Raw genomic sequence first — 24813 nt, forward strand, 5'->3', positions numbered from 1 at the left:
AACTATATCAGAGACAAATCATTGTGTCCTCATGTATCTACAAAGACATGAAAAAAGCCTGTAAGGGTGTTTTCATACAAAGCAAAGCTTCAACAGCACCATCTGTGATGGCTTCATCCACTGCATGGATTATAGAAAAGGCCTATGAGCTGCTCTTTATCAAATGAACCACATTTTATTTGGCAAACATACATTTAAGGAGTTCTCTTCTAAAACCACAGTTAGAAAACACCTTTTGTAGCATAAAAAAAAAAATCGAAGCATAAATCTCACTTTTGTGGGATTTTTTCCAGTGCAGCATCTTCAGCATCTGTGCAAACCCGAAACGTGCAGATAAAGTAAGCACACAGCTAATAAAATAAAAAGACAAACAAAAACACAATGTGTGAAATGTTATTGTCAAGATGTTGCACACTAACTCAACCTCTAATACAATATTATACGTTTTAACAGTTAGTTGTTTTGTTTTTTTTTACATTCAGGTATAAAATGTTTACCAAATATGGTCCAAAACACAAACAAAATTTAGAAAACAGGACATGAATTCAATCCAAAAAATTCATTTCCAATGTTTTGCAATTTTATTGCAAAACTGTGATAATATAACAACAAAATGAATATACCTGATAATATTAAAATGAATGTTTTTGTTGTTTATTTATATTGTTAAAAAGGATGAAAAAATAAAGAAATAAAACAAAACTAAAACGCATAAGAAATCATTTTAGACCATTTACATGTTAGGTCTTGAAAAACTAATAAAATATATACATTAATGGAAAAAGGAAATGAGAAAAAAAGGAGAATTTTGAAATACACATTAGAAATTTGTTGGTTATCAAGTATCAAAAAGACAAAATCTACACCTTTCAGAGTGGATTATAAATAAAATGACCAGTGTCTCGCTAAAACAGTAATAGGTTCTTCTATTTGGAGGTGATGTACTGCAGAAAAAGACATATTCTCCGTTGTATAGTTCCATTCAAAGAATGCTACCACACCCTGTAGAAAACTCTTCCTTACGCATACATCTCAGTAATGAAGAGCATCAATTATGCTGTAGCATTTTGAGTAAAGTAAAAGCTGGAAGTGAAAGCACCAGATGTCTGTTTTGACATCTATGTTGATGGATGTTGATCGAAACAGGAGAAAGTGTCATTTCTAACAGATGTCATTGTTACCAGTACATATCATACTGAACATTTCACATGAGTAAATCCTACAATTAATAATAAAAACTATACTGAACTCCCCCTAATGTCTCAGATAACACATAAATAACAAATCTCACAAAAACAGCCAGGCAGTGATGCAAGCATTTATTCAAGGCAATGGCAGTGGCAGGGATTATACAAACTAAAAATGTTTTGAAATTTTTGGCCATCCAAAAATGTATAAAATACAGTAGTTGTTTGTCACAGGGTGATATGTTCTGCTTATTACACCAAAATACAATTTGCTTCCTTTGAAACAGAACAGATAGTTCACTATATGTGCAAACTAGGCTTTCATTCCAATTCCAGATATATTAGTTCAAATACCATATTTGTGCCTGCACTTTCTAAGCAGATTCAAGATATTTTGTAATAAATTAATGCTTCAACATCAGACATTTTCTTCAACAGACGCAAAATGGCACACAAAGAATAAAGCTTTAAAAATGAATTCATCCATATGCTATCTACAAAACTTAAAGGTGCTTCTCTCAACATGTGCATATCCGCATTATTGTTTAGGTGAGACCCTGAAGACAGGTTTGGTTTCGTTATTCAGACTTTGATCACAGGTTACAGAGCACTGCTAGTTAGATGGACACAACTGACCAGTTATTAAGCCCCAACCACTGAGGTAACTTTGCTATTATGGCTGCAGATTCAGGATTCAAAGTACTTTGTGAAGTAAAGTTGATTAAAGACAGCAAGGGACAAAAGTACCTTCTGATTTCTGGTTGGTGAGTTCACCAGCTGAAGAAACAGTTGTGTTAGATTTGTCAGCTAATGCTACGTGTGCTGTTTTTTTTTTTTTTTAAATGCATCAGAATGACTATTTTAATAAACCTCTAATTGCAATTTTTTGGACAGATAGGCAATATGATTTGCGATACCGTTTTTAAAAGTCAAGCTTCAGTTTAATAATCAGTCGATAATAGTTGTAAAACACGATGGAGCATTATCACATGAAACACCATCAGAAATGTGACGACCACATTAGAAAACTATTGACACAACAGTTGGGTCTGAAATATAGGCTAACACACATCCTAACTTGCAGAGACTGCAATTTACGAGTTGCACAGTGTCCTAAACAGCCATTATTACCCTCTGAAGGGAGTAATATTTGTTGTAAAAAAACTGCTTTTGTATCCGAGTTGAACACAAAACTGGCTGGAAGATCTCTAAAGCCACTGGCCCAGACCTCTGACTGAATGTAAAGTCCATATTGCACAGTTTTTAACACATTTGTCATTGATTTTTTTGCTACTCATCCAGGTCCAGGGTACTGGTAATGATTAATTATTGATATTTCTTGGATTTACTGTTGAATCCAATGGGGAAATACTGACAAAATGAGATAACAATAAATTCAAGACAGGAAGTGTAAACATCCCCAAAATCCAATAGCAGCACGGCTAACATTAGCTTAAACTTCGATAGCATCCATGGCCAGCTTCTGTACGGTAAATTAATACTACACAGCCAGGAGTGACTAAAGAGTTTTCATTGCCTGTAACCGCACAAGCTAATGAAGTTAGCACCAATTAAGTACTTCTTAGCCTCGGAAATAGCGCTTGGTCACTACTGTAGGTACTAAGCTAGTTAGCCGGACATGCTAACACAAGCAGCTTACGAGAATACCGATACGTTCTACCCGCGCCTTGTCATGGCCGCCAAGCTACGATTGGTTAATCACACCGGAGTGACTGCTATTGGTTAAAGGCTGTTAGGAAAATGGTTGCTAACCAATGATTGGTCAAACACTGCTTAGGAGAGGGGCTTAATAAACGGTCAAAGGTCCTATTGTTTGATTGATCAAATATTTTCAACCCAGACATTTCAGTTTTTATTCACATTCGTATTTTTTAATTCAAACAGCTTCTAGCGCATCTTTCCAATCACATAGATCTCTTTTCTTTAGACACTGATATTTTATATTTACAAAATCACCTTTGAGGCTATACTGACAAATGTTTCCTCTCATTTTGAAAAAAACAAGTCAACATTTAGTCCGTGTAAGCAGTATAGGTAAATAGCATTGTATATGTTTAAAGAACATTATTATGTGACGCGTATAGCAGGAAATATTACTTTGGAAAAATAAATAAATAAATACAACCTTTTTTTTTTCTCTCTCCTCTCATAGCCACACAATAAACATACAGATGGCTTTTCAAATCTAAAACAGAAATAAATGTTTGTGCTCAGGAAGAAAATCTAAACATTTGACTGTAGTTTTTTCTCATATAGTGCATTCTCGATAGACAGCTACTCTGGCATTGTCAGGCAGTATTAGTTTAGGTAAGATACATGTCACATTCATTCTACTGCAAATGTAATGTATACTACAGTATTTGTTTTTTTCTTTTTTGTTCAGTTCACTGTTTGTATATTAGGCGAAAGCTGGGAGTTATTCAGCACTGAAGAGACACACACTGCAGTCCAGTTTTGTGAAAAGGATGATGGAATAAAACTTTTTCCAGGTCTAGTCTCTAAAGGACACGTTCACAACATTCAGAGGAGGAAAGAAACAGAGCGAAACCCCAGCTGACAAACAGAAAGGAGGAGGGACTCGTCTGTGCTTCTCAAAACTCGTGTCTGTGATACATGTCTGGATCGTAGTATTTGGTGACCACCACTCTGTTGGCAAACTTGCGGCCGGTGAGGGCTTGCATGGCTTTCTGACAGTCTGCAGCAGAAACATACTCCACGAAGATCTAAAAAGAAACAAGAGTCATTCAGGTGCTGAGCGATGTGAAGATTAGACCTCAGATCTATAAAAAGAAGGAATTAATACATATTTAGAGCTTCCTTGTGTGTCCAATTATACTTTTAAAAAGCCTGGGAGAGTGTTTTCATGTCAAGTGCAGCTTCAATAGCTCTGTTCTGGATGCTCTCCTCCACTGCATATCATATCAGAAAGTTGCTGTGAGTTGCTCTTTATCACTGAAGGAAAGTTAACAACACACTTATTTGACAAACCAGAATTTTTTTATCTTTATTCCACTATACAACTACGTACATGTCAACCCTTTCAAATGCCCACCTGAATCACCGAATGAAAAATCTGTAAAATACCTTTAAAAAAAAGTGATCTGTAGGATCTTTAAATGGCAGCCAAATGTGAACGATATTATCCCTTTATTTAAAAAAAATCAACAAAGACCACAGTCTACACGTGAGCCATCAAGCTGTCTGGTGTGTATGATGCAAAGCAGCATTTTAAATGGAAACTGCACCAGATGAATAAACATCAGGAGGAGAATCAGCCCCAGATGATGTCTGTGCGTCACAAATCAGACGCCCTGACAAATGTGGTAAGCCCAAAGTTTGCATCTTTATACTACAACACAATCTGTTAGTGGCTGCAGCAACCACTGGACTGAACTTTGACAACACATATGTTAATTGAGATGTATTTTTCTATATTCCATATGATTTTCTGCATATGTCTTTATGTAATTTAGTTGGGAAAATTCACATGATTGGTGGATGTTTTATAAAAGTTGACATGTGTGCAGGAAGTTTCTCAGGAGGATCAGACACTAAACCGCATCTCAACTGAAGGAACCAAGGACTAAAGTTAGTTCCTGCAGGGTAAAAGAATCCCTATTGCAGTGGGATGGACGAGCACGTAATAACTGACATATACATTTGTGTACTACTTCGTTCACAAAACCATCAGTACTCAGTAGAATTTTAAACTTCTTCTTGTTTATTTAAAAGTTAGGCTTTTCTGTTGTTTTCCCGGCTCAACTTAAACCATCTGAGAGAGAGAGAGCCACAGCGAGGCATTGATTTTTCTATGTTTCACACCAGTTATGTCAGAAACTGAATAAAATAACCACGCATCAGTCTGCAGTGAGGAGGAACGGTGGTCTAATGTTTAGGACACACAGCACATAACAGCACAGTTCTGTTACTGGTTGCAGGGAGATTTATTGCACCTCATATCTGCCTCTTCTCACATACCTCCTAACTGTATCTGCACTGAAGGCATAAATGTCAAAAAACACTTGTCACTGCAGAGACAAGAGCTTGAGAGTTTCCATCTCCTCTTCATTCAGTCATTTCATCAAACTCAGACATCACTAAATACACATGTCAACAGATGATTGTGTTCGGAATGTCAATTTTTTTTTTTACCACAGTGAGAAAGTTATTTGCCTCATCTCTGTCATGTTTTTTTGAAATGTGGTGGAAACACAAACAGAAATGCTCGTGCATACTTCAGTTTCTCAGATTAGCTGTTTTGGTTCTACATTTTCTGGAACTGTTTGGTCATCAGTCGTGCTTTAGCCAGTAAGAGCTGCTTTAGTTGGTGTTTTTACCACAGTTAACCACAAGGGGAAACAATGAGCACACTCCATCCATCCATCCATTATCTATACACTCACATTCACACCTACGGACAATTTAGAATCACCAATTAACCTCAACATGTTTTTGGACTGTGTGGGAGGAAGCCGGAGAGAACACAAAGAGCATATTCCACATCCAAAATCAAACTTGAACAAGCCATACACAGGGAAAATGTATGTTTATCTGAACTAGTTCTTCAGTTTTGCAAAATAAAAATTAAGACTGGGGCACCGGGATCTTTCTGCGTGGAGTTTGCATGTTCTCCCTGTGCAGCGTGGGTTCTCTCCAGGTTCTCCGGTTTCCTCCCACACAGTCCAAAAACATGTTGAGGTTAATTGCTGATTCTAAATTGTCCGTAGGTGTGAATGTGAGTGTGCTTGATTGTCTCTCTAAGTGTGGCCCTGTGATAGACTGGTGACCTGTCCAGGGTGTCCCCTGCCTTCACCCTGAGTCAGCTGGGATAGACTCCAGCCCCCCTGGGACCCTAATGAGGATTAAGCGGTGTATAGATAATGGATGGATGTATGGATGGATGGATGGAAATTAAGACTGTCTCATTGGTTTTACAAATGTACATCTAGTTAAGCTCCCAACTGATAAAAAGCAGTGTTCAAGCACTTCCGCCTGCCTTTCTATTAGACATACAGATCCAGACATTCTGTAGCATGTAATGCTCTGACTCCACCTTACTATCATTCTGCTATCGGGCTAAAATGCCATGGCTTGTTTATGTGTCGTCAAACCAGTCACAAACTAGCAGGTCTGCCTTACTGCATGATCCAAATTATCAGCAAAAACTTGAAACTTTCAGTGTGGTCGGCTGCTGCTTTGAGGTTGTCGTTAAAGTGATGTGGATTTTAAAAACAAGAACATGTAGATAGAGGAGGGCGAGGACAACGTGGCCTGAAAAGACTGCATCAAATGACTCAGACTAGTTCAGGACCGTCTCCCACATTATGAATGAGAGACTCCCAAACAAAGCTACACATTCAAAAGTTTTGAAGGCTGCCAGTTTAGAAAAGGCTCACAGTGCAGAAATGCTGTACTTTGAGAACAGCTCTGGAGCGTCAGGTGACAGATGACATTAAAAGCTAACCTGCAGTGTTTTTATTAGACTTCAGACTTGACCTGTAGCCATAGTTTTCAGATTCTGAAACCTTTTGGTGTCACTTTGACAGCTTGTTCACCAGTAACAATCTAGCTGAGTGATGAGTTATACCTGTGTATTCAAACACAAACTGTGTGAAGACAATTCATTTCAACATTGCATAATGATCTAACCCTTCGCAGACGCACCTTTCCGCAGCCGGGGACTTCCACGCCATCGACGGGCCGGGGGATCTCGATGGAGCGGACGCTGCCATACTTGCAGCACTCCTCGCGGATGTCCTCCAGAATTTCCTCATAGTCCTCGTCGTCCACCAGCTCCTCCGGCATCACCATGTTGAGAAGGCACAGCACCTCCGTGGGCATGCCAGAGTTCTGCAGCCTCTGCAGCCCAGGCACCTGTAGCGTCACCGGGGTCTCTATGATGGAGGTCTGCGGGCAGAGGAACATAAAATATCACCTTCTACATCAATGTCAAAATGCATTTAATTCTTCAGTTCAGTACAGATAATGATTGGCCACATGAATATACCCATAAGCCCTTGTGCTTCCTGCCTCTGAATCTCCTGCATCACTGGAGTGAATTAACATGTTGGAAGTAATTCTTCCGCTGACCTTTCACTCCCACCATCTGCCACTGTGACAAAACGGAGCTGTTTTGGTGCCAGAAGAACACAGTCTTGTTGAATGCACTGATACAGGGAGGCTCTTGTTTGTTTACAGGTTCTTACAAAGTCTTTAATGTTACCAAACACAGAAACCACAAGGAACTATTTCAAAATGTGTTTCTGGAAAACACGTTTTGTTTTTTTTTTTCCTTCATGGCAGACATGTTGAAAAACTACAACACCCACGAGTCTTAGGTGCTGTTTTAAAAAGTGACACAGATTTAAAAATTGTCTTTCCTTAATAGCTTAAGCTTAAACTGCTGCCACCAATTAGCAGCTTGTTGATTGGATCGTTCTTGCTGAAATGCACCTTGGAAGCCGTAGTTGCTTTTTCCCTGATACTTACATGAGCGTAAGTTTTTTGTTTTTTTTTCTTTTCAAGTGAAGAGCCACATATTTTGTGGCACAATCCCATGTCGCTTCAAGCCATTGATCAGCTCCAACTATCAACTATGGGAAAAATGAAACAGATCCTAATTTGCAAATCCTGATGCCTTAAAATTAAAATAGTAAAATTTTGAATAAAACTACACAATGTCTTTATCGTCAGTAATGTGAAAAACTTTCAAGTGAAATAGAAAAAAGGATAAAACACTTTATTTTCACCTGTTGTATTTTTTTTTTGAGATTCCAGGAAATACGGAGTAGCATGAAACAGCGTATATCTGGTCAATACACATGAGCTTCCTGCAGCTTTCCAAAATAACTGATTTTACATGAATCCTTTTGAACATTTCCTTTCGGTGTTGCTGAAAGGAAAACAGAAATTAGCCACCTGGAACCGACATTTGGCTAACTGCATTAGGGATCTCCATCTGGGGATATTTGCCGGAGGAGGAAAACTGCAAGTCGCCCTAATACACGCTGTATTAGGGCAACACAATTACTCCCGAGTCTGCACAACAGAGGATGAGAGTACAAAGTTACAGAGACATAACAGACATATTAACTGGAAGTACAGCAGGCTGAGGAATCATGCTGTTTGCTCAGGAGGATAAGTTGGGCGAAACAAATAAATTAGAGCTCGACCACATTCAAGAATTTCTTTTAGGGTTAATAAGGTTTTATCTTATCCTGTCCTATTATCGGGAAACGTAAACGAACACACCCTTCTGACTCCTAATGCCCTGTTATTAAGTGATGCGCAGGGTTGAGTAGTTGCTCAAAAACCCATTGAATGAATATATTTATGTACCTGCAGCTGAAGATAACTGGAGCCCAGGCACTTTCTGAATATTTTTCGCTCCTATCACATTTTTTGAATCACTGTCATTCTTACTGCAACAGAAAGTCCTCCACACATCAATGAGAACAGCACAACCATGGCTAGAAGGAGACAGAAGTCTAAATGTCTTCTGTGCAGTATGAAACAATTAGAATGCCATATATCATAAAAAGGAGAAAGCAAATGTTGAATTTCTTTAATTATCTATTTTACAAAAAATGAAAGTTAAAAACTCTGGGAAAATGTTGTTTCTACAGAGATATTTTACTGTTTTATTTATTTCCACACTTTTCCTCTATCTGCTCTGTGTTTCTGGATACTTGCCACATGACTGCTGGTTGTGAGTCACTTACAGCACTTTGGTTGCACAGAGCACCACAGAATGTTTTGTTTTGGGTCTGTTGCAAATGGTTAATTTGGGGTAATTTTTAACAAAGACATGTAGAATAAAGTGATTTGAATGAAACATCACAACTTCTTTAACCTTAGATTTGGCTAATTTGTCATTTTAGAACTAGAAATCCTCCTGATTAGTTCGAGAAGCACAGGGAAGTTGGAAATCTGACAATTCTTTCTCTTTATACAGTTTCTGGCTCTGATAACAAACAAACAAAACAACCTGTCCAACCTGTTATCAGGTTTTGGGGCTCACAGAATTAAGTCATCAAAAATATTTTAACTCTCTTCAGGAGGAGAAATCAGAGAGTTTTTCATATTGGTGTCACAGACCAAGAGATAGGATTCTGTATGTTTTTCTTTTCTTTGTCTTTAAGGAAGCTACAGGCAAAAAGGACTGGCACTCACAGGATTGGCATTTTTGGCTCCCACACTTGCCCTCTGAACGATCAGCTTTTTGTCGCCCAGTTGCATCCCATTGAGCCCAGCTACTGCCTGATGGAGAACAAACACAGACCTCTGAACAACAGACCTCTGAACAACACAGCTGACGATCCGACTGCAGCAGGTCGTCACTGTTACCTGATCAGTGGCGCTGACGTCCACGTATTCACAAAAGGCGTAACCTTTCGACAGTGACGTGGCACTGTCCTTCACTAGATTGAACGCTTTGAGCGGCCCGAACGACGTCAGGAGCTCCTTAACCTGCGAACAAGAGCCACACAACAAGGTCTGAGACTGAGAATTCACTGTAAACATGAATGTGTTTCCCTACTGACTGAATTCTAAATGTCCATTTGATACTCACAATCAGTTTAACAGGATTAATGAGAACAAAATGTGATTAAACATAATGTCAAAAGGGTCATTTGTACATACTGCAGTTTATAGATTTTGCATTGCTACGATGGTTTCTGAAAAGAAAAAGAGTTGACAGCAGTGTATAAAATTGTCTTTTGAGCCATTAAATAACAGTCTCATTGGAATGGTTCATGATCAATAGCCCTGCAGATTATTTTACTTTCTTGACTATTCGAATAACATTGGAGCGTATAAAATGTGAGAAAAAAGGGAAAACGAACATAACAATGACTGAACTTCAAGCTGATGTTATGCGAAAATACTGAGTTTACCATAATTGTAAAAGAAAAACAGGGGCAACTGTTTAAGGAACGTTAATCAGCTCTACTTAGTATTGTAAAGGAGACATAGTTAAACAAACAGTTGAAAACAAAAGTTTACATACACTTGCAAAGACCATGTATGTCATGGTAGTGTTGAGTTTCCAATGATTCCTAGAACTCTGCCTTTTCTACGATGGAATCATTGAAACACGTACATCTTAGTCACGAAAAGCAATCGTGCATTTTGGTTCTTTCATAGATTTATTATAGGTCCTCTGGAAACATGACAAAATCAGCTGGGTCAAAATATACATAGAGCAACTTGAATTATCAGTTCTGGTACTGTAGAAAGCTGCGTTAATTAAATTTTCCTAGAGGCATGGCCTCTTAACTTTTTGTAAGCGACTATAATTAACTACAGCTGCTAACGACTCTGAGCCAATTTAAATAGGGCCCCTCCTCTAAACGCATCACCTTAAAGTGTGACTGATGTTTTCTGCTGATCAAATGGACAAATAAAGGCTTTCTGGAGGAAAGTTATGCGGTCCAATGGAACAAAAATTGAGCTACTTGGCCAAATGACCAGCAATATGTTTGAAAGAGGGAAGATGAGGCCTTTAACCCCAAGAACACCAAACCTACCACCAAGCATGGTGGTGGCAGTATCATGCTCTGGGGCTGTTCTGCTGCCAGTGGAACTGGTGCTTTACACAAAGTAAACAGAATAATTAAGGAGGATTATCTCCACACTTTTTTTAGGAATACTCAATATCATCAGCCAGAAGGTTGGGTCTTGGACAAAGTTGGGCGTTCTAACAAGACAATGACATCGGACACACAGAAATTGTTCATTCAGGCTAGAATTGAGGTTTTGCACTGGTTTCCCTACAGCCCTGACTTTAATTTCATCAAGAACCTGTGAACTGAGAACCCATGAATACAAGTCTGTCAGAAAGCCAACAAATTTGGTTGAACTGAAATCTAACAAGAGGAGCAGTCAAAGATGCAACTAGAAATTCGCCAGAAGCTTGTGGATGGCTACCAAAAGCACCAAGTTGGTGTAAAAAGGACATTTCATCAAATATTTCTACTGCTGTATGTATGTTTTAGACCCAGAATATTTTATCATATTTGCAGAAGGCCTAAAATAAATCTATGAAAAAAACAAAACGCATGATTGCTTTTTTTTGTGTGTGACGTGATGCAACAAGATGCATGGATTTGAATGATTCCATCATAGAAAATTAAGAGTTATAGGAGTCATTGGAAACTCGAGGCTGCTGTGATATACATCGTCTTCACACGTGTAAGTAAACTTTTGTTCACAGCTGTACTGAAATATGTATGTAAAAATATTAATAATATAATAGAACTGATCTTATTAAAGTGGTTTAAAGATGACTTGCCATCTACAGGCACCACAACAGTCAGACATTACGTTCTTACCTTTATATTAAAAGTTGAATAAACTCCCCAAAAAACCACCACCTCCCCGAAAACCATCCCCAAATCTTAATGATCAGTCCTTCACCCCAAATGCCCGGGTCCTAAACGCGCTCCAAAAGCATGATGGGAGAAAGAAAGTAGCCAGTAAGGGAGCCTGCTGGCTCGCAGTGTATCCGTGTGAGGACCAGAATGTCTTACTTGCCTTGTGTTACATGTTGGCATGGCAGCAGTAGATGAGTACTACTGAACAAATTATGAGCGCAGACTTAACGATCTTACAGGCCCCTAGCTGGGGACAAAGTGGGGGAACAAAAATGAAAGAGCTGTGAGTATCAACGCAGTGGCAGAGACTGCAAGTATTAAAAAAATAAAAAGAAATCAGTGAATTATAGACATCAGGCTAAATGTGATCTGCAATCTAATTAAGAGTTAATGAGACAGAATGGACAGTTAGAATTAAATTCACTGTGCGAAAAATTACACCACCTGCCCACCTGAGAGCAAACTGCAGCATATCAGCAAATATTTACTCGTTGTCAAAGGACAAGTCCACCCTTCATTTGCACTGCTGAAGCATTTCTGGAGTTGTTTAGTGGATTTTTGGTTCCCTGAAACCTTTAAACAACGTCTCTCAATCACCGCCACAGAATGTGACCTGAACTTGTCGACCCTTTAGGTTCACATGACAGGCTGAAGTGGCCAAAATCCAAATTTCTTTCCGTCATGTGTCCCAGATCTGCTTCATATGTGGTTATACATCTGCTTTATATCTCATATGTGGCTCTGTGGCTGCTGTCAGATCATGTGTTTTTTTTTTTTTTTACTTCACTTCTCACTTGTCTTCAGATAGAAAATAAACATGCACCGACACCAGAGAGACGATGAGGTTTTTAAAGGAGTAATTTGTTTATGAAGACGCCTCTAGTCAAACCAAACTGGAAGGAACTTAATTGCTATTACAGCTACGTCATCTGTGTTTATGGTTTGACTGTCATGCATAGATACAAACATGTACTTCATATTATAGTGATCTCTTGGGAAATATACATCAAAGCAGGTTGTACATATGGTACAGAGCATACCTACTGTATTTATTCAATAACATACAACCACACCTATTGAATATTACCATACTTGTTCAGAACAGTGAAATGTTTACATTCTTTTGTCTTTGTGCATCTTTGTTGTCCTTGTTTTTGCTGTATGTGCTTAAACACTGACATTATTACTACATATAAGTATGTGCAAACATTCTTGGCCAATGAAGGCGACTCTGATTTCAGAAATATGCCTCCAACCAAACGTCTTTGTCTTGATTTTTGGTTTGTCTGACTGACAGCCCGACTTGATGCCACTTGTCTAACAGCACAACAGATCGAAGCGTCAAATTTTCTTTAAATTGCGGAAGAAATGTCATATTTTTAACCCGCTCCTCCCCTTTGTGACTGTATTTCCCTAAACAGGCAGCTAAAAGGGACATCTTTTAGTAAAAACACAACCAAAACATGTACATTTAAGTTTTCTAATTTGGGCTTGTATTAGAAAAAACTGCAAAAGGCATCATTTTGAGCTCCCAATTTTCTTTCTTTGTTTTGCTTTTTATTTTTTTTGCTTTTCATCCAGATGGTTAGAGGATTCTGCAGATACCCTCAGAATATGTTTTGATAAAGTACCATCTGGGTTTTTTTTTTTTCCTGCCAAAAAATAATAATACATAGTGAAGTACAAAGTGGAGCTACTGCCCCCTGAAATATTCCCTCAGGATTACTAGAAATCAGAAAAAACAAACAAACAAACATTGGATCAGTGCCTCATTAAATCAATTATTGTACAGATAATGTAGAAGTGGTAGCTGGCTACATTTTGCCCAATGATTAGTTTTAGATTTTGTGAAACTTGATTTTTCTACAGTAAACATAAAGAAATGGCTGCAAGTTATTGAAACAAAACCAAGCAACCACCAAACAACATGAAAATCCAGAAAGGCAAAGTACTGTTGTCATTTTTTTCAGTGTCTTAAGGTGGACTTTTTCTTTGGCAATATTGACTCAAATAAATAAAAAACCCACAGAAATGACTACATGTCACTTCATCTGCCTTTGTGTAAATATACTGGACTTTGCTTACCTTTCTTAATTCAGTATGCTTAACATGAGAAAGGTATGAGCAGTTTACTCATAATAACGACATACTGTTTGTTTAATATCACAGATTCAGCAGATTAAAACCTGTGCAAATATTTTGAAATATATGAAAATATCAGATACACTAGCACAAATATCAGACATTAAATATCACTCGTGTTGTGGTTTTTTTTTTTTTTCCCTGTTTGTTATTTTTCATCTTTGTGCATTTACACCATGGGGTTAGGTCCCGTTTCTGCCTACGACTATTACTCACAATTTCTGATTCTTCATGTCATAAAGAAATGAAAAACATATTTTGTGCATGTTTGTGTATGTGACAAACAAAAAGCCTCAGCATGTGAGAGCAAAGTGAGGAGTGCAGCTGTTCAGCCTGCTTTCAGTTAAATACCTGGTCGTCATTAAGGTAGTTGGGCAGGCCTCCTATAAACAGTTTATGGGGGGAATCGGGAACGACGGTGGAGACGACACCTACACAAAGAAAAAGAGCTGTCAAACCACCACAGCAGATAACAGAATGGGTCGTTTTCGGGGATGAACAAAGCGTCCGAAACAGACCTGGGACGTGGAAAGCAGGCTGCTCTGAGATGCCGGGTAAAGGCCGATAGTCGTGAGGTCGTCTGATCTTCAGCGACTGACCCTGGAAAATGATTCCATCGAAGGCCATGGCCTGCGTCGTCTCATCTACAGATCGAAACTGAAGAATGTATAAGAACGACACGTGAGTGGGCATTGAGGAGGACACTGACAGTGCAGCTTCAACACATCTCTGATAAATCTCACAGTGAGCAGTTACTGATGGAAATAAACTGCCAAACCTTCATACTGAAGATCAATCTCCGAGCTAACCACAAAGCTAACCCTACAGACGCTGTTTAGCCTTAAAGATCACAGAACATGGTCCTGTTCGCCTTTTGCTGTTTTCTCTGGCTCATTTATCATATTTGTTATTTAGAAGAATTGCTGCAGAGGCCAAAGCTCTGTCTGGGCAGTGGAGAGAAATGGACTGTGACGATTTTCTGCACTCAGCTGTAATTTATGCAGCAGGACTGAGAGCTCGCAGCCATGCTGGCAGCTCTGTGAGGCTCACAGCAGTGCTTCGTGCTAAATGCTAGCGTGCTGATATAATATTTACCACGCTAACGTTCGATAATTACTACTAAACACCAGCTGAGGCTGCTGGGAATGTCATTAGTCTCACAGGTCATTAACTGAAGCATTGGACAAGTGGACAGAGTGGAGGCACCAAAGTGATTTGAGTCATCCTGAGGGAAACATGGATGTTTGGAGCAAATCCAACTCAAAGCCATAAATGTGAACCACATGATGGCGCTGGAGGAAAAGTCAGGCGATGTCACAACCAGTAGCATCATCTCTGAGTATTTGAATGAATGAATATTTGTTTCATGTCAAAAGCTGTTCAGATATTTTAATTTGGATCTAACATTTGGCCCTTTTTTGGGTATTTTTTGCCTTGCTTAGATAGTGGCAGCATAGACAGACAGGTAACATCGCTGTTGAAGACAAAGAGGGGAACAACATGCAGCAAAGGTCCAGTTGACGGGACTCAGCCGCTGAGGGCATTTTATTCACCAATTGCTGCCCCAGACGGCAGCATTTTTACATTTGAAATTTTAGGAGTCAGGGTGTAGTGGTGTATATAGATATCTGTCCTTAACTCTTCAGAGCCTGGCATTCGGTTCGGGACACATTGTGATCAAACCAATGACAGATATCTATTTATATCTACATTCAATCCAGAAAGACAAAGTCTGGGGTGCGAGCTCCACGTAGAACATTGTGGCAGCACACCAGTTGTTGTCTAACAGCTAAAGCATGCTAACAGAGTTAGCCTTTAAAGCTGCAGACACTGTGTGATTGTGTGTTAACTCACAGTACACGCTTTCATTCCTACAACCACAATCTGCAGCTTCTCTGCCTACACTGAAAGACCAGCAACACATATGGAACCAGATTTGTGTTCTTAAATATCAAAGAAATATAAGAATTTGATGGACAGTAAAACTTTGTGACGCAAAAACATAATCATCTCAAAAGTAAAACCTTAAACCTGCAACCAAATCATTTGTGTAATTCAGTAAACTATTGGTCTTTTACTTTTTTGATTTTTGCTCTAGTGAGTTTTTTCTTGTTCTCAAATATTTATTTTTGTTTGATATTTGAGATGTTTTGGTTGAATATAGTGAAGCAGGAATCTTTATTTCACCTTTAATGTAAACATTTTGGACCAGGTGAACTGTGTTCTTTAAACTCAACACAATTTCAGACATGTCAGAAATACAAAACACTCACCTCTAGGAAAGCAAAGTTCTTATCCTGATTAATCTGCACAGCGAGGACGGGGTTGCTCGGGGCTTGCGAGAGGCCCGCGAGACGCATCTGAGCGTTGAAGAACTCCGCCATGGACTCCTGAGGGGGAAACAAATCAAACAGCTAGAAATGACTGGAAATGCAGCGGCGCCGACAGATCAGCGTTTGGTTCACGTGTGAGATTTGACCTCAGTTACTCCAAAGGGGATGTTTCCAACGTAGAGGCGCCTTGCTTGTCTTGTCATCTGACTGCCGACGATGGGCACTTGTGTCGGTGCTGCAGCCACTCCGGTGGTGGTGGACGTTGCCAGCAGAGCTATTGTTGGTATCTGACCGGCCGCTGAAGGAACATGAAGGAAACACTGCGCCGTCACAAGCTGCAAACCAAATGACCGTCTAACCACTGCTCTACTTTGAGGGAAACTATCACACATTCAGACTGGAGGGAGCAGAGTTATTAAGAATCACAGTCAGCGCTCTGGAGTCTGAGTCGCGTCTCGCAGCACAATCGCAGGTTAATAATAAAACCTCAAAGTTTAGAAAAGGTTGTGAGCAGAGAAACTGGTGAAAATCAATGGTCGATCTAAGGTCAGAGATTGTAAAACAACAGGAGTGTCAGGGGCTTTTAGATTTACTGAACAGACAAAGCTGCAACAAATAATTATCCATATTAAATCATTTACTATTATAATTTTATACTGAATTCTTTAATTAACTATGTTGATAATTTACTGTTATATCACAGATTTTTCTTGTCTTGGTAAATTGCAGATAATATGTAGATGTTCATATGAGATTTAGATGTTAACGGTTTCAAAAAAAAATAAAGGCGAAAACTTTCAATAATGTCCACTTCAAAAATCTGCATTTTAACATAAAGTGATTCATTTGTTTACAACATGTTGTGAATTGCATTGTTTGTACTGTATTTAAATATGCAAATATATTGTTGTTTTGCAGATATTGGTGTTGTTTGAAAAAAAAAAAACACAAGACTGAAATGCTAAATAATACTTACAACTGATATTTTACAGATTTTCCATTTTTTCTTAAATCACAGAAAATATCTGGTAAAAGTCACATGATAAAAGTACGAATTTAGAATTTACACTTTTACAACTTGTGACGAATTACACAGATTCACTGTGTTTAAATCACCTAAAAATATCACTACTTGCAGTAATTTTCAGTTTTTGACGTGTTTTTTCTGGCACTTTGCTGCCAGATTTTAAACATTTTTTTTACTTTTTCATATATTATATATCATATATTCAGCAATTTCCCTGAGGTTTCCACCAAAGGGATCAATAAAGTTCCATTCTTCTATTCTATTTTATATATTTAAGTGTTTAATCTTGGTAATTCTCTGCTGTAAACAATACCTGTGTTTAAATGTTCTGACAGTTCATCATCAATTACAGTCTCTAGATCAGGGATCTCCAGCTCCTCGTGAGCTACTGTCCTGCAGGTTTTAGATGTTTCCGTACTGCAACACACCTGACTCACATTAATGGATCTCCAACAGCTTGTTGTCAAGTTCTACACAAGTCTGTTAATGATCCATTAATGTGAGTCAGGTGTGTTGCAGTACGCAAACGTCTAAAACCTGCAGGGCAGTAGCTCACGAGGAGTTGGAGATCTCTGTTCTGGATAATTATATTCCATTATCACTTCAACACAGTAATCATTAACAGCTACTTGGTGATGTGTCTTCCTGCTTGCCTGGAAATCAAAGATCATTTCCATAGTTTTCTTGGTATTTAACTGAATAAAACTAGTACCCGTTATAGTCTGTCTAAACTGCATGTCAGATGGTCCCCTGGCATCAGAAACCTCCTCCTCCCCGACACCTTTCCAAAACCAGATAGCAGGCGTCCAGCATTCACACCTACTTCACGCCGTCATTGACCATCTGTGCAGAGGTGAGAGTGGAGCCAAGCATTGTCGTGTTCTGGACTAGATCATAATGTAAATGTGTTTAGAGTCGCTCTGAGAGACCAGAACCGGGCCGTGCTTTAAGACTAGCTCAAACAAAACACACTGCTGAGAGAGAAGTACAGGTCGGTGTAGCTGTGATGTGGTCTGACTCAGAGGTTAAGCAAGCAGCAGACACATAGCAGGTACCTTGCATAGCTTTGTATTGCATTGGTGTGATGTGTTCAAAGCCAGGAGGAGGCACATCCCAGTACTTGCAGGTCCTTTTCTTTCTTGTTCGCCTCGGAGAGTGGCTATAAGCATATTAAAGACAAAATAAAGGTTTAGGTAAACATGCTGTATGTGCTGGTTTCAATGCTGCTCTGACTGCATAACCACATAAAAACAATTCATTATTTTTTTGGTGATGAAACTTTAGGACCACTAAGCTGCACACAAGCACCCACCACTAAAAGCCCTTTGAGTTTACCTCACTCTGTTGCAGTTTACAAAGTTGCTCAATTTTCAGGAGAAAACATTTGCCGGCTGCAGCTTCTGAAATGTGAAGATTTGCTGCTTTTCTTTGTCTCATGTGACGGTAATTAGAATGTCTCAGACAAAACAAAATGTTTGAGGATATCAGCCCAGGAAACTTTTTACTATTTTCTGAATCAAAAGATTAATCTGCATTAAAAACAATCAGGTATTACTGATGGAAGACAGTTTTTCCATGAATCTACACCCAATTACCCGTAACAGCAAGGTGAAAACAGATTTGGTTTTTGCAAATTTATTAAAAATCGAAAACTAAACTTCACATTTTGAGGGTAGTTACAGCTTCCTGTCTTCTTGTTTAAGTTTCTGCACGCCTGGATTTGGACATTTTATTTCATTCTCCTCATATCATTGTTTTGGGAGACTCCAAAAGATATCCACGTTTCTATCAAAGTGAAAAAGTTTAGTCTGTATATTCAACAAAGTGCAACATGGCCACCGTGTACATTTTACAGCACAGACTATTTAACTCCTTTTCTTCCTCATAGTGAAATTGCTTTCTGACTTTAGAAGTAGCTTAAACGTCTGAGTAAACAGAGCTGAATTCACACCACAGCTGCTGTCTTAAACTCATGAGATGAGTCTGTCAAATGACGTTGCAGATACTAAATTTCAGCAGCAGTTTGGAAGTGACAGCTGGTTAACATGTAGTCTAAATAAACCATGTGTCAGTAACTAATTCATTCTCCGTTTTCTGACAACAGGAACAGAAAAATACAGAAATGGGATCATCTCTATGGAGAATTCAGCCGTATTAAAATGCAGCATATGTGAGCTCAGCGAGCAGGAGAGAAGCAAAAGATGTGTAGAACAGAAGTGCCTTTCCAATGAACACAACCTCTGCATTGCTCTGTGCTGCTGGGATCTGACACCAAAACTGTGCACAGTTTGCAAACCACCTTTGTGTTCTGTGACAGTCTGAAGTACGCCCATATTTCTGTGTGCTGACTACCGTTGACCAATAAATGAAACCAAAACCAGCTGATGTCATGACGCAACTATTATTCAAGATAGATAGATAGATAGATAGATAGATAGATAGATAGATAGATCAGTTAAAAATATTGATGTTGATGTATTTTTAGCATCAACGGTATTGATTACAGTGTCTACTACTCTGGACCTCTACCACTCCTTGTCCCTGAAACCCTCTCACAGCCAGCATGATGCTGCCACTCCCATGCTGCCCTATAGGGAGACTGCTGTTCAACCGATACAGTGCTTGAAGTTCAAGTTTTGACTCATCAGGTCAGAGACTCCTTAAATGCTGTTTGACAAACACCAACCAGGCTGTCGTGTGGCTTTTACTCAGAGTGGCTTCTGTCAAGCTGCTCTGTCGTGAAGGCCTGATTGATGGAGCTGTCTTCCTAAAGTCTGTCTCGTCCATCCACTTTGCCACATGTGGACTCTCAAGGTCAGTTAAAGTAAACAAGATGCCACAGCAAAGAGTCTCAATACTTTTTGTAAATAGGAGATTTCTTTTTTGGGGGATTTTCAACACACTTTGTCATTATGAATCATTTAGAGCAGATTGCTGTGTGTAGATTTTGTTTATTTAAAAGCAAACACTCAGCAATAAAGTGTGCAAAGGCTGAAGCAGTCTGAATACTTTCTATTCAGATCCGCTGTGTACTCCATGCTACGATGGGTGTGTTTTCACAATAAAAACCCTGCAGCTGTGATGTCTGCAGCTGACCTGTGCTTCTTGTGGTCCCGCGAGGAGCTCCGGCGGTCTCGGCTCTTTCTGTCTCGACTCCGGCTTCTCTTCTCTCGGCTGCGACTCCCTCGGTCTTTGCTCCAGCTGCGATGCTTGTCGCCTCGGCCAGGAGATCCGCTGCGACTCCTCTTTTTGTGCCTCTCTCTTTCTCTCTCTGTGCAGTCAGAAAAAAAAGAAAAAAAAAAGACAGCAGCAAAAAATATTGACTGTGCCAGTAATACTGTTCATACATCCAAACAGGGCTGCAGCAAACAGTTATTTACAATTCATCTGTATAATGTGAGAAATGGATGATGGTGTTTGCACATCAGTCTGATGGCAAAATGCTCAATAGAAAGGTGTTGTTTTTATTTTTAAACAACAAACAAAAACAGACAGATTTTTTAATTACAGATAATTAAACTAATTGCAGGAAATTATTGCACATTAGCTCGTAAATTATTTATTATCCTTTAGAAGTACCTCTGCTATAACTGCTGTACCTACACTGACAGCATTTCTTATTATCACACAACAGCTCCAAACGTACAAATGGCTCCTTTCTGGATTAATTACAGGCTCCGATACCCTCCAGTCTCCTCTGTCATATTTCTTTGAGGAACCTGACAGTTCAATGAGGCCTTTCTTCTCGGCAGAACATGAGTTAAGACCTTTTAACAAATCGATGAGAAGTACTCCTCATTTCAGGATAGATCTGATCCACCTGGTACTGGAGCTCTGGTTTGATTAAATGTCAGGTTTTGAATTTTGAATGTAATACGTTTGGGTGGTTGGTTGTTTTCTTTCTGTGTGTCTGCAAATCCTCTATATCTCTTTAGATTCAGGATTATTATTTATGTCCATTAGTGCTGAACAATTATTTGAAATACAATCAAAATTGCATTACGTCCAAATACAATATCCAGACTGCAGAAGCTGCATTTTGTCGATAAAGCTAAAACATCTCGCAAAAATCACATTAAAATTGAAGTATTGTGGTGCGACAGAGATTCTCCAGCCTACAAATCATATTCTCCAGACAGAAGGGAACATGTTAGTTTGGTCCAGATATTTTTTAAAGCAGAAATAACAGAAAGACAAATATCTTTCCTACTAAAATTGTCACTCATATCACAATGTTTTGAAAAATAATCGCAATAGGATTTTTTTTTTGGCAGCTTTAATTTCCATTATTACAGGTATTTTTTTTTTTGTATAAATAGATTAAATGTGTGAGCCTTACACTATCTAAGAGCTAAACATATTCAGTATATTAAACAAAATAGCAAACCTTTACTGGAAAATCTGAAAACCAATTCAGAATAGTTGATTGATCCCCTAAGGAAAGCTGTTGTGTTGTGTAGGTTATATGTCATTAAATACACATAAAAACGCTATTTTAAAATATATAGGAGATTTTAAAAAAAAATTGACTAACAATAAAAAAAAAGCAATAATTAGGGTCATAAATATAATAATTCAGAATTATATCAAATAGATTAAAATGTAGGCAATATTTTTTTTTAATGTGAAAATTACAATTGAAGGTGAAAAATAAATCCTCTAATAGAAAAAAATAAGAATTTTTTCTTTTTAAAAAAGGTAAAATAATTACATTTTGAATTATTCTAAAATGGTGGCTTAAAGGAGTAGTTATTATTACACCTTATTAACATAACGCTGCTGCATAATTCAAAGTTTCACTGACTATCGATGGCGACGATGCTGATCTGTCAATCAATTAGTGCTGAGATTTTGCCTTAATTTTATTAACACTCGGTTGCAACACTTAATTATGTACGCCGAATTGAAAAACACATCCTAAAGATTCAGCGAATGTCATATTAACTCATTTCTACCCGCATTTTCGCAAGAGACGAAAACATTATTACAAAAAGAGGGCGATGTTTTAATGGAGTTTCGCCTCTTGCCGTTTCGCGCAGGTGAATCCACCGTGTGCTTCACACCGGCACCCGGGCTGCGTTCAGTGCTGCATGAAAGATTTAGCGACGGCCGTGTGGAGGCTAAAGGATGAAGGTGAATGTTAATTGTACGACCACAAACAAGGTAAACAAGCTGAGTCATAGCGGAGAAAAGTGCTAAAGTTGCTGTCAGGTCGCGTTATTCATTCATAAAAGCAGCTAGCGGTCCTGGCGCTGCTAGCTTACTGGACGAACTGGGACACGGACAGACAGACAACGCTCACCTTGTCGATTCTCGCTCAGCTGCTTCTCAAACTCCTCGAAATCCGACATTATATCGTCGCTGAGTGAAAACAGCGGCTCGGATTCGTCTGCTGGGGAAAGATGAGGAGACTGTCCGCTGTGTCAGTGCCGCAAAAAGCTGCGAAACGTCCGCAGAGTCGATGAACGCAGTGCATCCAGTCAGCCCTTCAAAATAAAAGAACAATCAGAAAAAAGGTTCATTAAATGAAATTAGTTGAAAACGCCACAAGATTAACAAGCCTGTTATAACAAAGGAGAATACGGTATAACTAGATGATGTAATATATAATATAGAAGAGGAGCCTGATAAATAATCTCAACAAAATAATAAAAATGCTGCAAGCAATGGTTATTTTCATTATTAATAATATGACACATATCCTCACCTAATCACTTCATTATTTTGTCTATGAAATATTTTTTCAAAACGGCAGAAAATATCATGGTAATGGCTTTGATTTTATTTGACAAACATAAAAAAACAAAAACAAAGTTCCATTTTTTCAGAAAAACAACAAATGTTTTGCAATTTTCTTTAAAAAAATCACTAAAGCTATTAACTCAAAGTCAGATTTGATAAAACAGTCTATTAATTAACTAATCGTTGGAGCTCTGCAAATCATAAACATGTCAGCCTGGATATTGTGTGAAAAGATGTGAGGGTTGAAGCCCACTGCTTGACTCACAGACTTTTAATGTCTAAACAAACCAGTGCTTTAAGAATCCATTCAGTTCATTTCAGTCGTATTCATATAGTGCAAATTCATAACAGGGGTCATCTCAGGACACTCCAAACAGTGAAGTAAGGGCCTTACAAAATTATGCAAAGAAGACCAACAAATCAAACGTTTTCCTTTAGAGCATCAGCGGGAAGAAAAAAACAGAAACCACACAAACAACAGACAAAATATCAATAAACACTGGTGAGGCCAATAACTGCAGATCAGAAATATGGAGCTGGAGATACCTCCAGAGATGGCAAAACACAAGCCATGGTAGAGAGAAGACACAAAGTGAATGGTCCACTATGGTGGCATTTTAGTGTTTTCATGCAGAATGAAGTACTTTGCATACAAACACACACCAACTATTTGTCATCACTGCAGTTTGTAGTAGTTTTTACACAAGTTGCAAAATATGAAATAACAGCCAACATAGTAGGCTTTATTCTGCACAGGACCTGCAGCCAGTGACGTGTGCTTTTTATGCTTTTACTTTGATGAGGCCGAAATCAGGCTTTTAACTTTTAACAACTTCTTGACAGGTTTTTCAAGCATTTAATGTATTCACTCTCACTCTCTCTCTCTCTCTCTCTCTCTCTCTCTCTCTCTCTCTCTCTCTCTCTCTCTCTCTCTCACACACACACACACAGGAACACACACACACACACACACACACAAGCAGCAGCATCAGTCTAATAAACTTTGCCAATTTACATCCAGAGGCTGGGACACTGCAGTTCATAAATGCAAAAATCAGATATAATGTTCTGCACATAAAAACAATACACAGGGGCTACATTACACCAGACTTGATGATATAGTGTGTCCTGTGTGTGCTGTGTGAACAGGTCTGCAGCATTTTAAGATGTCATGTATTCTTCGCATGCACATCAAACCATCTCCTGTAGTTTGTTTACTTGGTTCAAAAATGGACAAAAACTGAACACCAGATTATCACATCAGCATGGCTGTCACACAGAAGTATAATATTGATAAGATGCAACTCTACTGGAAAATGAGATAGATAAATAAACTTTAGATATGTCTGCTACACTGTAAAAAGAAAAAAGTTTTAAAAACCATTTTAACTGTAATAATTTTTTAACAGTGTTCTGGTAGTTTACAGATTTTCCCTGTTTTTGTAAATGATTGATAATATCTAGTAAAATTACAGGAAAAAAAAGTGTCAATTTACATGTTAACCTAAAAAATAAGGCCAATAAAATCAGTATTTTTTACAAACGTTAATCCCAACTTTTACGATATTGGTGGTAAAATTATGCATTTTATAGATATTTGCCAATATTTAAAAGAAATTCAATATTATGATTGAAAAGTTAAATACATTTTAAAACGTGATTTTACAGATTTTCCGAGTTTTGGTAAATTACAGAGATTATCCAGCAAAATCATGGGAAAAAGGATTAATTTACATGTTAGCAGTGAACAAATAGGCCAACACTGTGAATAATCTCCTCATCAACAAATGTTAAGTTGTTGTTTTATAACATTTGACAGTAAGGTTACATGATTTTCACTGTATTAAAAGCTATAGAAAAATATTTTATATTACAGATATTTACTCTTATTTGAAGTAGAATATATATACATATATTATTATTAGGAATGAAAAATATGTAAAGTGTTTAAATGTTATTTTATAGATTTTTACAGTTTTGTTAAG

At 38.2% G+C, this 24813-nt stretch overlaps 1 protein-coding gene across 1 annotated transcript; it reads right to left on the minus strand.

Annotated features, from left to right (window-relative positions):
* Window positions 1-1305: 1305 nt before the first annotated feature.
* LOC103366163 (splicing factor U2AF 65 kDa subunit-like) lies at window positions 1306-22499 on the minus strand. Its single transcript, XM_008293812.1, has 11 exons — window positions 22389-22499; window positions 20183-20357; window positions 18142-18245; window positions 16206-16357; window positions 16000-16116; window positions 14245-14383; window positions 14078-14157; window positions 9555-9677; window positions 9381-9467; window positions 6873-7115; window positions 1306-3931 (listed from the first exon to the last, which is right to left on the minus strand). The coding sequence occupies exons 1-11, from the start codon at window positions 22435-22437 to the stop codon at window positions 3800-3802; spliced, it is 1401 nt and encodes a 466-aa protein (XP_008292034.1). The 5' UTR covers window positions 22438-22499; the 3' UTR covers window positions 1306-3799.
* Window positions 22500-24813: the final 2314 nt, after the last annotated feature.

Source organism: Stegastes partitus, unplaced genomic scaffold (assembly GCF_000690725.1).
Source record: "Stegastes partitus isolate 25-593 unplaced genomic scaffold, Stegastes_partitus-1.0.2 Scaffold914, whole genome shotgun sequence".
Lineage (NCBI taxonomy): Eukaryota > Metazoa > Chordata > Actinopteri > Pomacentridae > Stegastes > Stegastes partitus.